This window comes from Ostrinia furnacalis, unplaced genomic scaffold (genome assembly GCF_004193835.3).
Source record: "Ostrinia furnacalis isolate ACB-3 unplaced genomic scaffold, ASM419383v2 OfSCF4967, whole genome shotgun sequence".
NCBI lineage: Eukaryota > Metazoa > Arthropoda > Insecta > Lepidoptera > Crambidae > Ostrinia > Ostrinia furnacalis.
Window position 1 is genome coordinate 178,199 of NW_021135206.1, and position 12,884 is coordinate 191,082.

The 12,884-nt window shown below is 37.9% G+C and overlaps 1 protein-coding gene across 1 annotated transcript; it reads left to right on the forward strand.

The window, feature by feature from the left end:
- The first annotated feature begins 1,355 nt into the window (after window positions 1-1,355).
- On the forward strand, window positions 1,356-11,325 carry LOC114360367 (PRKCA-binding protein-like). The gene is made up of 11 exons (XM_028315065.1): window positions 1,356-1,448; window positions 1,561-1,710; window positions 2,256-2,309; window positions 2,392-2,448; window positions 4,177-4,263; window positions 8,557-8,668; window positions 9,101-9,229; window positions 9,886-10,059; window positions 10,133-10,191; window positions 10,787-10,961; window positions 11,293-11,325. The coding sequence occupies exons 2-11, from the start codon at window positions 1,613-1,615 to the stop codon at window positions 11,323-11,325; spliced, it is 978 nt and encodes a 325-aa protein (XP_028170866.1). The 5' UTR covers window positions 1,356-1,448; window positions 1,561-1,612.
- Window positions 11,326-12,884: the final 1,559 nt, after the last annotated feature.

Below are 12,884 nucleotides of genomic sequence, written 5' to 3' on the forward strand. Positions count from 1 at the left end.
AGAGACGCGATTGGGGTCTCCGCGGTGGTATATTTGGCGATTTATTCAAATAAAGTGTTCATAAGTGTTGTTAGAGTCATAACCCAGGCTATAAGCTGGGTATGACTTATCCCCCTCCCCAGGCCAGAAACTGGGTATTAGCATCATAATAATATTATGTATTTATTATGTTCAATACAAACAATCATTAAGTTACACTCACCCCAACCGCGTCTCCGCATTGCATCGAATCCTATGAAACTGTGGTTTTTGGACATGGCAATACTTATTTTTCACAATTTTTATTTTTGAAAGTTACTGGTCGATAGGTTACTTTATTTTGAAGAATAAATGTTATTAAAAGTTTTTTTCTAAAACTGATAGTTTAGCCGGAAAAAAATATTTTCCATCCCAATAGTACGCCGGCTGCGCTCGATTCGGATATAATGACGTCACGCGGCCTTGCGTACGTTGACTTTTAGCGGTAAAAACGGCCTATGTTTATTACTTAATATCTTCGTAAGTAATGGTCCGATTTGGATAATTCAAAAAGATATATCTTTCTTATGTCTTAAAGATTTACGTAGATACTAGTTTTATTGAATTTTCTACAACAGTACTGATCCTCATTCCCGCCTTAGGCAGTTCGATTTTTTCAAGTTATTTATAATTTTCAAATATTGGTGTTATTTGAAAGCTCAATAAATATTATTAAAGAAAAACACATTTAATTTCTTAATAAATGATTAACACATACCATAAATGTGACTTGAAAAAATACCTCACCTTGGGCCCACCTATGGGATCAATTAGACCAATTTTTATGGTTATAAAACCAAATAATGATCTCACGTGTCCTCTTTAACAGATGGATAGCAATTAAACCCAACTTAACAGTTTTAAATAGCCATAAAAGTTGGCTCTAGCGTAACTACCTATTTTTTGAAGAAGTGACTCTGGATCCTTCTAAAGACACATTTTTGGGGTAAAAACCTTTCCTTTAATGAAATGAAGGTAGCCTAGTTCTAGGCTTTTAAATGGTACCAATATTGGTGGGAAGTGGGGATGCATACGTTTGAAAATGCTTGTCACGGGAGGTGCGATTTATTTGACGTCGAGTGTATTATAGTGTAGATATAGGTAGATATAGATTTCGTTGCCTACCAAAGAAAGATTAAACATTTTTTTTAATTCGACACTGGCCATGCTCAAGTCAGGAAGCTTTAGAAAAAACAATGAAAATCTTTTTAATCATTAAACTTTTTCGCGCCAAGCGCCCCCGCTCTCCTGATTCGTCGACACAACGTCATCCCGTGCTGTTTTACCGACTCAAGACTGACACCCGGGAAAAATCAATAATTTTGACAACAAACAAACCACACGTCGCATCCAGTTGTGTTTTGTGATTGTATTTCGTGAAAAATGATGCAAGAATACGACGATGACTTCTTTTTTGAGGAGGACAAAATGTGAGTAATATATTTAACTACATTTTGGAGGCACAAATAATAAGTTTAGCTTTTTAAATGTCAGTTCTTATCTGGCCCTTGTTATCAGTGACATCCTTCCTTTATTTTGCAGTGTTTGATTTTCGTTTGTTGTAAAGACTTTGTTTTGGTGTGTTCTTCGATAAATGTGGCAGCCGGAGAACCCAATTTTCGACTTCCACGACCCCAGGATGTACCCCCAGTTCCATTCCCTGTTGGGGCACAACATGTTCGAGGATAAGATGTAAACATGTTTATTTTGTTAAATGCTTTTAGTTTATATTTTAGATTATGGGACTAACCAACTAAATAAGGTTAAGATTCTGCTTAGTTTACCTACAATGGTGTAAGCAAGGGTGTAAGGCCAACAAGCAATAAAACATCAAATACATTAATTTAATTAGGCGAAGTATTTGAGTGCATTGGACACGTCATCTAGACCAAATTAATTTTATATCATTGAATAATTGCGGTACATCGAGATTACGCTATTTCACCCTCTTCAAAAAAATTTGCCGTAAAAATAACCCTGCCCGTCTCCTAAGTGATTTACTAATCTCAAAGTCAAAATTCCTCTATTTTTACAGCTGTTTTGTGCGTTCAAGCGTTACCTAACTAACAAATAGAAATTAGTGTTAAACAGAATTACTTAGTTTATTAATTTAAATTTTTACACACATAAAGGTGTGACATTAACAGTTTGGTTAATCTACACTCTACATGTTAGATTTAAGTAGGCACCTATTTTGATTTTAGTTAAAATGTTTACTTATTTGTTTCTTCAAACAGTAAAACCGACGGGAAACAAATCAAATCCGTTTTATTGTTACCAGTTGAAGAAAGGTAAATAAAATTACAACCGAAATTAAATTCAATACGTTTATTAATAAAGTTAATAATTCATTATCCAAATTGATTTGTCTAGTGCTTCAATACCAGTTCCAGAACCGCCCAAAGATGAAAATAACATCGTGGTTGAAGAGTAAGTATTGTTTTTGTGTGCTTTTGTAGACAATTGTTTGAAATGTTTGACTTTTGACCCCATTTATTTGTAAACAGATTAGGTTGTTTGCTGTTTGATAGTACATATAAAATAAAATACATGTTATAAAACACAAGTAAAATCGGAAATCGAGAATCCCAATATAAAATTGAAAAAAAACGTGTTTCAGCGATAATCTGCCTAAATTATGGTTCTGTAGTTACTTAATTATAAGTCTTGCGCTTAACTGAGTGAGTACCTGAGGTATATGAGCACGAGAGAGTTGAAATTGACATAATTATGGGACACGGGACTATTCCCACCTCTCGTTCCCACCACTGCAACTCCTGTGTACCCAGGATCTACAGCTTGACCGCCATAAAAAGCCAACCAATGAAAGTCAAGTTTGTCCCGGGGGAAAGTTAAACTGTCATTGGACCCGCAACGAAATTAATCAAAAGAACATAGGAGGAGTTCGAAGTTAAGGTTCGACTTCCCTCCATTGCAAAGCGGATGACAGTTGACAAACAAAGGTTTAAAACCTATAAGAAAAGATTATGCACCACGGACAATAAATATCAATTAAGGGGTCCTATCTTATGAGCTACTAAAATAGCTTAAAAGCACGGAAATTATGGGACGGAGCATACAAATCTGAAGCACATCTGAAGTCTCGCTGACGTTTGACGTTACGAAAACACCCTCCCATGAAGTCCCATGCCGCTCCCATACCTCAAGCCAGTGACTCAGTTTATGCGCTAGACCTGTAGTACATAAATAGTTGTGGTGTACAGACGCCTTGAACCCTCGTTTAAAACAGTAAGGTCGGTTTTCGCCACTACAGTATGACACACGTCCTAGCCCAAGGACTTTTAGTTGAGCAATAGCGGATTTACATTAATGTGGTCTGTATTCAAATGAGTTTAGTATGACTGTCTGTTTACACTTACATAGAAATAATAAATTAAACTTATTCACCTTTGTGAATCTACCGTTTTACCAATTTCAATTGGCGCCATTGGTTATACCACAGAATACATAAATACTTACAATAAATATCAAAGGATATTATCGCAGATCTATCCATAGTTTTGCTAAATTATGTTTCGTAAGATAAATGTAGAGTCAAAATAGTATTGTTTTGTTACTTCAAACCACATCCACATCCATCTTGTTTAGTAGAATAATATCTAGTTTTTACTCTAGTACACTTAGGCCTAGAACAGACGGTGAAACGCAACTGCAACGAAACTGCAACTTTCTGATGATTCTTATGAATGAAACTGAAACTGAAAGTTTCAAACTGGTCGCGTCATGTGTGGTCTCTCAACGGACGCTATGGCAGAAACTTAGATGCAACTCAAAAGTAACTAGCAGTTGCAGTTTCGTTGCAGTTGCGTTTCACCGTCTGTTCTGGGTTCTGGGCCTTACTCTGGGATTGCACCATCTTACTTTCTGTCTGTAAAACTCCATACAAAAATACTGATTAGTTATAGTCACGGTTAAGGTTAAGGTGGTGCATCTGAGCCAGCGTGTGACTGTACGTACACCGACGGCACATCAAGCGTAACATTGACACTGCAAAAGACGCTCTTATCTCTCTACTAATAAGGACGATGACATGTTCAACCTAACCTGTTACGCCTATTGTGCAGTTGGGTCTACATTACGTTGTCGATACAAATCTTAAGGCTGAGCATACTAAATTAATTACTTGTTTTCATATAGAGAAGCCAAAGAAATCACTGAAAATCCTGATTGCATCTTCAATGATTTACGCCAAGAGAGATACAACATACTACATCAAGATCTCATGTAAGTAAAATACATAAAAATGCTCAGACACAAAAATCTAAACATCATGACATTTTCATGCAAGTCTCTACATTATGTATCTATCTCCCCAACCCACGTAGAGAAAGAGTGTGGGCCAAATCCTCCATTTGCCTTCGGAAAATTATAGAGCTTCTTACTCCTGCAGTAGAGACCAAAAGACCTGACGATTCTTGAGGGAAGTCGAACCATAACTTCACACTCCTCCTATGTTCTTCTAATTTATTTCGTTGCGGGTCCAATGGCAGCTTAACTTTCCCCCTGGAAAAACTTGACCTTCACTGGTTGGGGTTTTATTGGCGGTCAAGCTGTAGATCCTGGTTACACAGGAGTTGCAGCGGTGGGAACGAGAGGTGGGAATAGTCCCGTATCCATCAGTTTAATATTTTTGGACATGTTTGTGAAAACACGAAGATGTTTCGATTTTTATGTCACTGAGTGTACTTAGTCAATTAGTTTTTCAATTTATCGCTATTGGCTAGTAGATTTTAGACCAATGTAGAATTAAACCAACGTGTGATTTCTTTTTCAGGTGATGCTAGAACCGCTAGAAGTGTAGTTGGAGCTAGATAGTAAAACGGCCAGTGTTCAATAGATTTTAATATTAGAATAAAATAAAATAGTTGGCAAATCATTATGTTTTTTATTAAATCGCCGCAATCACGAATAGATGTTTTTGTAGATACTGAAAACCACTTAGTTTTTAGCAGCCAGTGTCAATCTACATCAAACGTATAAATAATTGTAAAAACATAATTCCTTCGTCATTGAGTTTATACTTCATTCCTGTGAGAAAATATTATTTGTCATTATGTTCACTATAATATACAAAGGCTCAAGAAGACCTAAATAAACTGTTCTTGTGGTTCAAATACTCAGATCATAGAAGGGAATAGATGTGAAACGGGGGCGTGGCGCGTGTCTCCGCGATATGCCCAGAAACGAACATCGCCCGCGACGCCAGGTTAGTCGCGATTCAGTCGTACTGAGGAAATGTTCTCCGATATTGTTGGATAATGCGTCGTAACGTGCAATAACATAAGTGAAACGAAGAACTACATGAACAATGAAGTCATTTACCACATGTAAGTATTGCAAATCCATTGGTATTTTGCTTATAAATAAAAAAAACTAAACATTTTTACGAACGAATTCAGTGCCGTGACATTTACTGCGATATCGAAATTAGTGGTGATAAAAATTCAAACACGTTGTACATTGACGATTTAGTTAGCAACCACTTTATGTCATGCGTAACTACTGCGCAATGTATTTTATTTCTTCCGATATCCACTGACGCGTGAAAATACACAGTACGGCCGCATGTGCCGGTCGTAACATAGTGCAGGGCTCGTGTTCTAATACGGTTTCCTATTATCGATAAATAGAAGTAAATTATTATTTTCTATTTTCTAATTTTGAATGAAAAAATCATGAGTTGCTTGCGATTTTTAAGTTTTTACAAAAACAATAACAATAGTAGAAGGGATTAGTAACTGTCAACTATGTAATTACTATAAGAGCTAGTTGAAAGCCTAATATAGGCATTATTTTTGATAAACATAGGCGGTACGAATTTCGCCATAATTAAAAAGTTAATGCGCGATAGTAGTTAATAATAATTACAGTGATCCTGTTATTATTATTAAAGTAAATAATAATATATTACCAATATTGTAAATACTGGTAAAAATCGCAAGTACCTACTTAACCCATGACTTTTCATACAAACTTTGTCAGTCTATAACTTCTATACTCCATCGATAACGACATTGAGCTTTGGTTGGGGTAAATTAATATAAGGTAACTTCATTTAGTCCCAATAATTGATTCTGAGTTTTTCGTCCATACAAAATGGAACTGACTCCTTTATGCAAAAATCGTTAAAGAACATAATAATAACGTATAATAATAAAAAGGTTTTCATACAAGCATTTTTTAAACCAATTTCGAGCCTTGCCCCCAGGATTTAAAGTATCGATATCTTATCGACTCCATTTTATCTTTCTTCTCTCTAATTGCTTTTTTCAAAGTGTGCGTCACGTCACGCGGCCATTGATTGGCCATAAGGCACGCCTTCTGGCCAATCACAGCACTTTTAAGCCGGTTGCACATGTTGTCGTAGACTCTCAGTCGCTTTGTTTTTACACAGTTGAATGTGTGTGTGGGAGCTGTGGTGGGGGAAATGTGGGGACACTGGTTCTCGTTGTAGTTACGCGCGACTTCATATCTATTCTCTTTCTATGATCTGAGTTCAAATATAATCTCCTTACAATAAATGCATCAAAAACTTGTTTCGTAATATTTAAGGCAAAAAATAAAGTAATAAAACCATGGACCTATAAAAAAAGTCGGACGGAGTCTCATCAACAAAATACTGTGACATTAGGATACACCAGCTTGCCTGTACGTACAGGCCGGCACGCACACATTCACACCCTGTTACACCACTTCGAGAGCAAACTTCACACAGTTGACACATTTAAGCAGCGAAAAAACAACACGAATACGACATGTCTTGTGTGATGAAATTGTGTAAAAACCGTTCTGTTCGAACAAACAAAAATTAAGGAATCACATTTCACAGGTAAAATAATAATCCAATCACTTATTTCCCGACATTAAAATATTGAAATTAATTGAAATCAAACGTCATTCACTCGAAAAAATAATACGTCAAAGACCAGTGTTCTCAGTTATTTACGTGGGAAAATTACCCGAAATATGGGAAATTAATAATGATTTTAGGACTTTTTAGTTATGTATTACGCATACTATGGAAATAAAATAATTTATCATAATTATTGTGTTTTAATGGGATATATTTTCATAGGCAAATTTGATCCTTCCCAAAAATGTGGAACTGCGAAATTCAAATTTTCTTACATTGATTGCAAGTCAGTGTCAGGTTGTATGTTAAAAAATATCTATCAGAGATAATAATAATATATTGATGATGCATAAGATTATGATTATAATGTACACAAGATTCGTAATTTGTAACTGCGTGAATTATTTTTGATCAACATTATGTACATACCCTGACACACTGACTTGCAAACAATGTAAGAAAATTTGAACATTGAAAATTTCGCGCCTACCTCAACGCATACACCTTTCATCCTTTTAAAATGGCACGGAATAATTCTGTCTACATTTCCAAGTAACATCTGCCGATCTATGTTTTTCTTAAAATAAATGGGTAAAATGTTTTGGCTAACATGGCATCCCTAAATTCACTCACACAATAGACAAACGCCAAAATTTTGCATCACAGTTTTGTTGTAGCGCGAGTTCCGTCCGCCTTTTTTTATAGGTCCATGAATAAAACCATTCCAATCTCTAAAAATAAACAATATTGAATTAAAACAAAAAAATTGCGAAAAATATCTTGGCCTTCGAATAGATAGCGGCTTGACGTGGACTGCACAAATCGAGCACGTCAGAACGAAACTAACGTCTCTCATTGGCTCTCTTAAGGGAATCTCTCGGTGTATCCCGCGTTGTCTACGATACACTATATATAACTCTCTTGTCAAATCGCATCTACTATACTTATTGGAGATTTGGGGTAGTGCTGGTAAAACAAAATTGGCTCCACTTCAAGTAATGCAAAACAAAATTATAAAAATACTTTTTCAATGTAACCGCTTAACTTCAACTGAAAAAATATATAATGATACTAAATTAATGAACATCAAGCAATTATATACCTATACTACCTGCATACTAATAAGAAAAATTTTAAAAAGCTCTTTCCATACTAGTATAACCTTAACTACAGCTAAAAACTTTACTAAACGAAGCGCTCGCCGAGCCAGTTTTCTCGTACTACCCAAAGTAAGAACAAATTATGGCAAAAAAATGATCACTTTTGAAGGAGCGCAACTTTATAATAAAATACCCTCAGAAATAAAAAATGTAAGCTCATTTAGTGGATTTAAAATTAAACTTGCTCAACATATTTTAGAAAGTACCTAAGCAGTTGGTTATTTAAAAATAAAATAAAATGATACGAATGCACTAAATGAGTACCTACCTTTTGAACCTACCTACAGCTACCTCTTAGCGTTTTGAACGATCTATTTAAATACTCATGTAAATGATGTTCTCATGTAAGTGACTATTTGTCTTTTTTGAGAATAAATTTCTTTAACCATAAAATTCCACATTGATGCGAATGAACTGTAGTCTAAAAATACAATATAATCCACTGAAAATTTGTCATCTTTTTTTCTGTAATACATTTTCTGACATATCTAACTGTCATTCCAGGGGTATGACAGTAACATCGGGTAGTGTGGCGCTAAGCAAAGATGAGAAGAACCTCATAGGAATCAGCATAGGGGGCGGAGCGCCTTTGTGTCCATGCCTGTACATTGTCCAGGTAAGTAAAACATTATGTTTGCACGAAAACAAACTCTACAGCTCCTTTAAGTAACAAGAATCTAACAAACAAAGTTCCTTTTTTGGCCTCGTGAAGCACTTGAATCTTGGAAACAAAAATGTAGGTCACTTCGTGCTAAAGACCCACAATTCAGTTTAGCTCTACATTTTCACTATATTCCTCAATTTATTGTAGCACTTTGACCCATTGTTACTTTTCTTATCCAAAACCATACTCCGTCCGGTCACCGAAAACTCACTGCTGCCGCCCGTCGCACAGTCGCGACAGCAATATAATTACGCGCGAGCGATAAGGATAGGTATCATGGAGTCATTGGCCGAAATTCTACGTGCTCGGCGACCAGACTTTAGTTCAATGGCGATCGCAATTTCCACACACCATAAAAACTGACAAAATAATACTTTCTTTCAGATATTCGACAATACCCCAGCGTCAAAAGATGGGACGCTCCAAAGTGGGGATGAGTTGGTGGGGGTAAATGGACAATCTGTCAAAGGAAAGACCAAAGTGGAAGTGGCCAAGATGATACAATCAGCCAAGGTAAACATTTATCCTACTAATATTATAAATGCGAACGTTGGGATGTCTGGATGTTTGTTACTCTTTCACGCAAAAACTACAGAACGGACTAAATTTCACGTGGGTGAAGCCGCGGGCAAAAGCTAGTTTCATCATATTTTAAGAGTCATCATCATCATAACCACTGCTCGACCCTCTTTAGTTTATTTATTTATCTTTATTAAAGAAACATACAGCCTTGTTTGACACATGCAGCTTAAAATTAAAATACCAGGAAAAAGGGGGACAGACGACCTCATAAAGGTAGTAGGAAGGTGCTAAATGCAGGTCGCTACCAACCGGCCAATCTGGAAAACATTAGTGGAGGCCTATGTTCGGTACTTCAGTAGTGGACGTCATGTAGATGAAATGATGATGATCATGATGACTTGGCCTTCACTCTCCGTGCTGGCCCAGATACCTTAGGGAGGAAATTTCAAATTATTTGTAGTCTTTCTAAATATAAGTGTTCGTTTTAGTCAAATGACGTCCACTGCTGAACAAAGGCCTTCCCCAAGGATTTCCACAACGCCCGGTCCTACGCCGCCCGCATCCAGGCACCTCCCGCGACCTTCTCCAGATCGTCGGTCCACCTAGTAGGGGGTAGTAAAAATACGTGTAATATTGCAATATTTTAGGACGAAGTAACAATAAACTACAACAAACTGCACGCGGATCCGAAACAAGGGAAGTCCCTGGACATAATAATGAAGAAGATGAAGCATAGGCTGGTGGAAAATATGTCTTCTGGCGCTGCAGACGCATTGGGACTCTCCCGGGCTATTCTCTGCAACGATACTTTGGTGGCCAGGGTAAGTGGGACATAAATATTTAACAAAATTGAAACTTAAAACAAAATTACAACGTTTAAAATTCTTTTTCCAGCTGGACGAACTTCGAGACACAGAGACCACATACAAAAGATTAGTCGAACATGCAAAGCGGTAAGTGTTACAAAATATAAACTAACCTACTTCAAATTTTATACGCAGTTAACAGGTATTGTCCGTATGTTTCGTTCGTTCGTTCGTTTCAGCCGAAAGACGTCCACTGCTGGACAAAGGCCTCCCTGGAAATCCTTGGGGGAGGCCTTTGTCCAACAGGCCTTTGTCCGTACGTTTAAAATTATTTAAATATTTTTCAACTAAGCTACTTATAGCTAGATTTACACACTTAGGTTTAGCTCGAAAAACTTTTTGAATTCTACAGGCAACATTTTATGTTGACGAATACTTGCTCGTTAAAAAACAGAAGGTGGTGATGTTGATGAAGGTCTGTAGTGTATTTAGCGTGTTTCAGGCTGTAGATGTGTAATGAGGGCCATTGTTTTTACATTTACCAGTTGGGACCACTAAGTATAAATGGTAGGACTTTACTAGAGTGGTGGCATCCTTGCAAATGCTACAGTCCTACCATTTTAGCACTCACCAGTCAGCAATTGACGCCACTGTCTTAGCACCTTATTCTCTAGTAGTGCCACCTGGGTGAGGTCAAATACGATAGACCTCATTAGTAATGGTCATCTTTTGTTCCTCCTAGGATGCTAAAAGCATACTTCGACCTGCTCCAAACGTACAAGTCTCTGGGCGACATCTTTGCCGCGATAGGAGTGAGGGAGCCTCAAGCGCGCGCTTCAGAAGCTTTCAGCAAGTTCGGGCAGTACCATAGAGAGCTGGAGAGAGATGGGATCAAGATGCTGAAAGCTTTAAAACCTGTAAGTATTAGTGCTTTAACATCATCATAGTGATTATGATCATAGCTTTTGATAACTCTGTGAGTAGGCTGAGGTCGTCCAAGACTTTCAGCTAGTTGAGATTGTACCATAGGGAGCTGGAGAGATGCTGAGGCTTTGAAACCGGTAATGTTGGTGCAGTTTACTGGACCAGTGCCGACCCTGATACCTTTAGGTATCCCACTTTAGTGGGATGCAATCTGCGAAGGTACCAATTGGGAAGCTTCTAATTAACGTACCATTTATGAGCAATCAAAAAGCTTCCTTGTTCCAAAATGTAGGATGAACTTGCTATAATTTTTATCCTTACCAGTACTTGTTGAAAGCCTTAAAACCTGGTTTGTGAGAGTGCCTTCAAACCACTGTTCTGCGTCACAGTTATTTAATAATAATAATAATAATAATAATAATAATGGCAGGGCAGCTTTGTGGCGAGCTGTTGGTGAGTAGCGACACCACGGGGCCAGTTGTTAATACGAGTGCTCCCGAGAGTCGGTCAAGACCCTCGTCTTCGGCTTGCCGAAGTGGAATCCGAGAGGGTCTGCAGGACTTTCACCTCTGGCTTGCCTTAACCGGCCGGCCAGAGTGGAGTCGCTAGAGCTATATGCTCCAGGGGTGGAAGTGTTAAAGGGCATAACGCCGCGAGTAACTCCGGAGAAAGCGCAGCACACCTCTCTACACCCCTGAGCTGGCAGACGCCAATGTTGCCCCTCAGTCCGGTCTATTACGACCCATGACGCCAGGGGGGGGCCATTTAGTCGCTGGCTAGTCACCGCCTGCCATTTTTTCAGTCCGAGACTATGAACCAGGCAGGTGTCCCGTAGTCTCCATCCATAGCCCAGTAACCAGTCCATCCATCCTTCATCCATAACCCTAGTCCATTCTTCAATAACTGCAATAGCTCCTGTGCACAGGCTGGGGATGGTCTCTGGCTACATCCCATGATATAGTCGGAGACTAGATCCAGCATGTGCACCACTTTCACTTTTGTCGATTATTTTGCGCTTCCTGGTTTTTCTTGTGTTGGAAAATAACTGAAAAAGAAGTGAAAAAAGTCATTTTTTTTCTAATTAAATCCATTCTTACTCCCTTAAAATGTATGAAACTTGTATCTGTTTTCTACTTCTGCTAATAGATAATTTTATTGGCTATCGTATGATATAAAATTTTTGCTTATTAGTGTTAAGCTACCCACGCTTTCACTTGTTTTTGAAGGAAGAGGTGAAACCAAAAATTAAAAACTTAAATCCTCGTAATTTTGCGAGAAATGGGTCAAGCCCCAAATTTGAAGTATTTTCATCGATAAAATTGACCATAGATTACGCCCTTAAAGTTTGATCACTACAAACCCGGACACACTGTATAAAACTCGAAGGTGACTGACTGACTGACATAGTGATCTATCAACGCACAGCCCAAACCACTGGACGGATCGGGCTGAAATTTGGCATGCAGGTAGATGTTATGACGTAGGCATACGCTAAGAAAGGATTTTACGAAACTCCACCCATAAGGGGGTAAAACGGGATCCACGCATACGAAGTCGCGGGCGGCGGCTAGTATGATATAAAATGTTGAAGTAGAAATTCAACTGTCTCAAAATTCTTAGTGATTTCAACATTATTTGAATTTGTCTTTCGGCCAACTCTATTGGAGCGAACTAGGTGTTGTGAAATATTTGTGCAACACTAGCCGGAGGTAAATCAAACTCTTTCGAGACCTTCACAGCACAGCCGTATTTTTATTACGACGGGAGCTTATTTCGTAATGCTTTCTATAAGCTCCTAAGACTCTGAACTGGAGCTTTTCCTGAAAATACTTCCATTTTAATCATTTTGTAAGATTATTGGATGGTCACGGCTCAATTGTTCAGTGGTTAGAGATTTTCGCGACTCAGAGAATCTG

Bases quoted from the DNA above. Each gene is read 5' to 3' on its own strand.
- LOC114360367 (XM_028315065.1), top strand. From the start codon at position 1,613: ATGTGGCAGCCGGAGAACCCAATTTTCGACTTCCACGACCCCAGGATG. The intron at 1,711-2,255 runs GTAAACATGTTT...TTCTTCAAACAG, and splicing joins AACATGTTCGAGGATAAGAT to TAAAACCGACGGGAAACAAA. The intron at 2,310-2,391 runs GTAAATAAAATT...TGATTTGTCTAG, and splicing joins TTGTTACCAGTTGAAGAAAG to TGCTTCAATACCAGTTCCAG.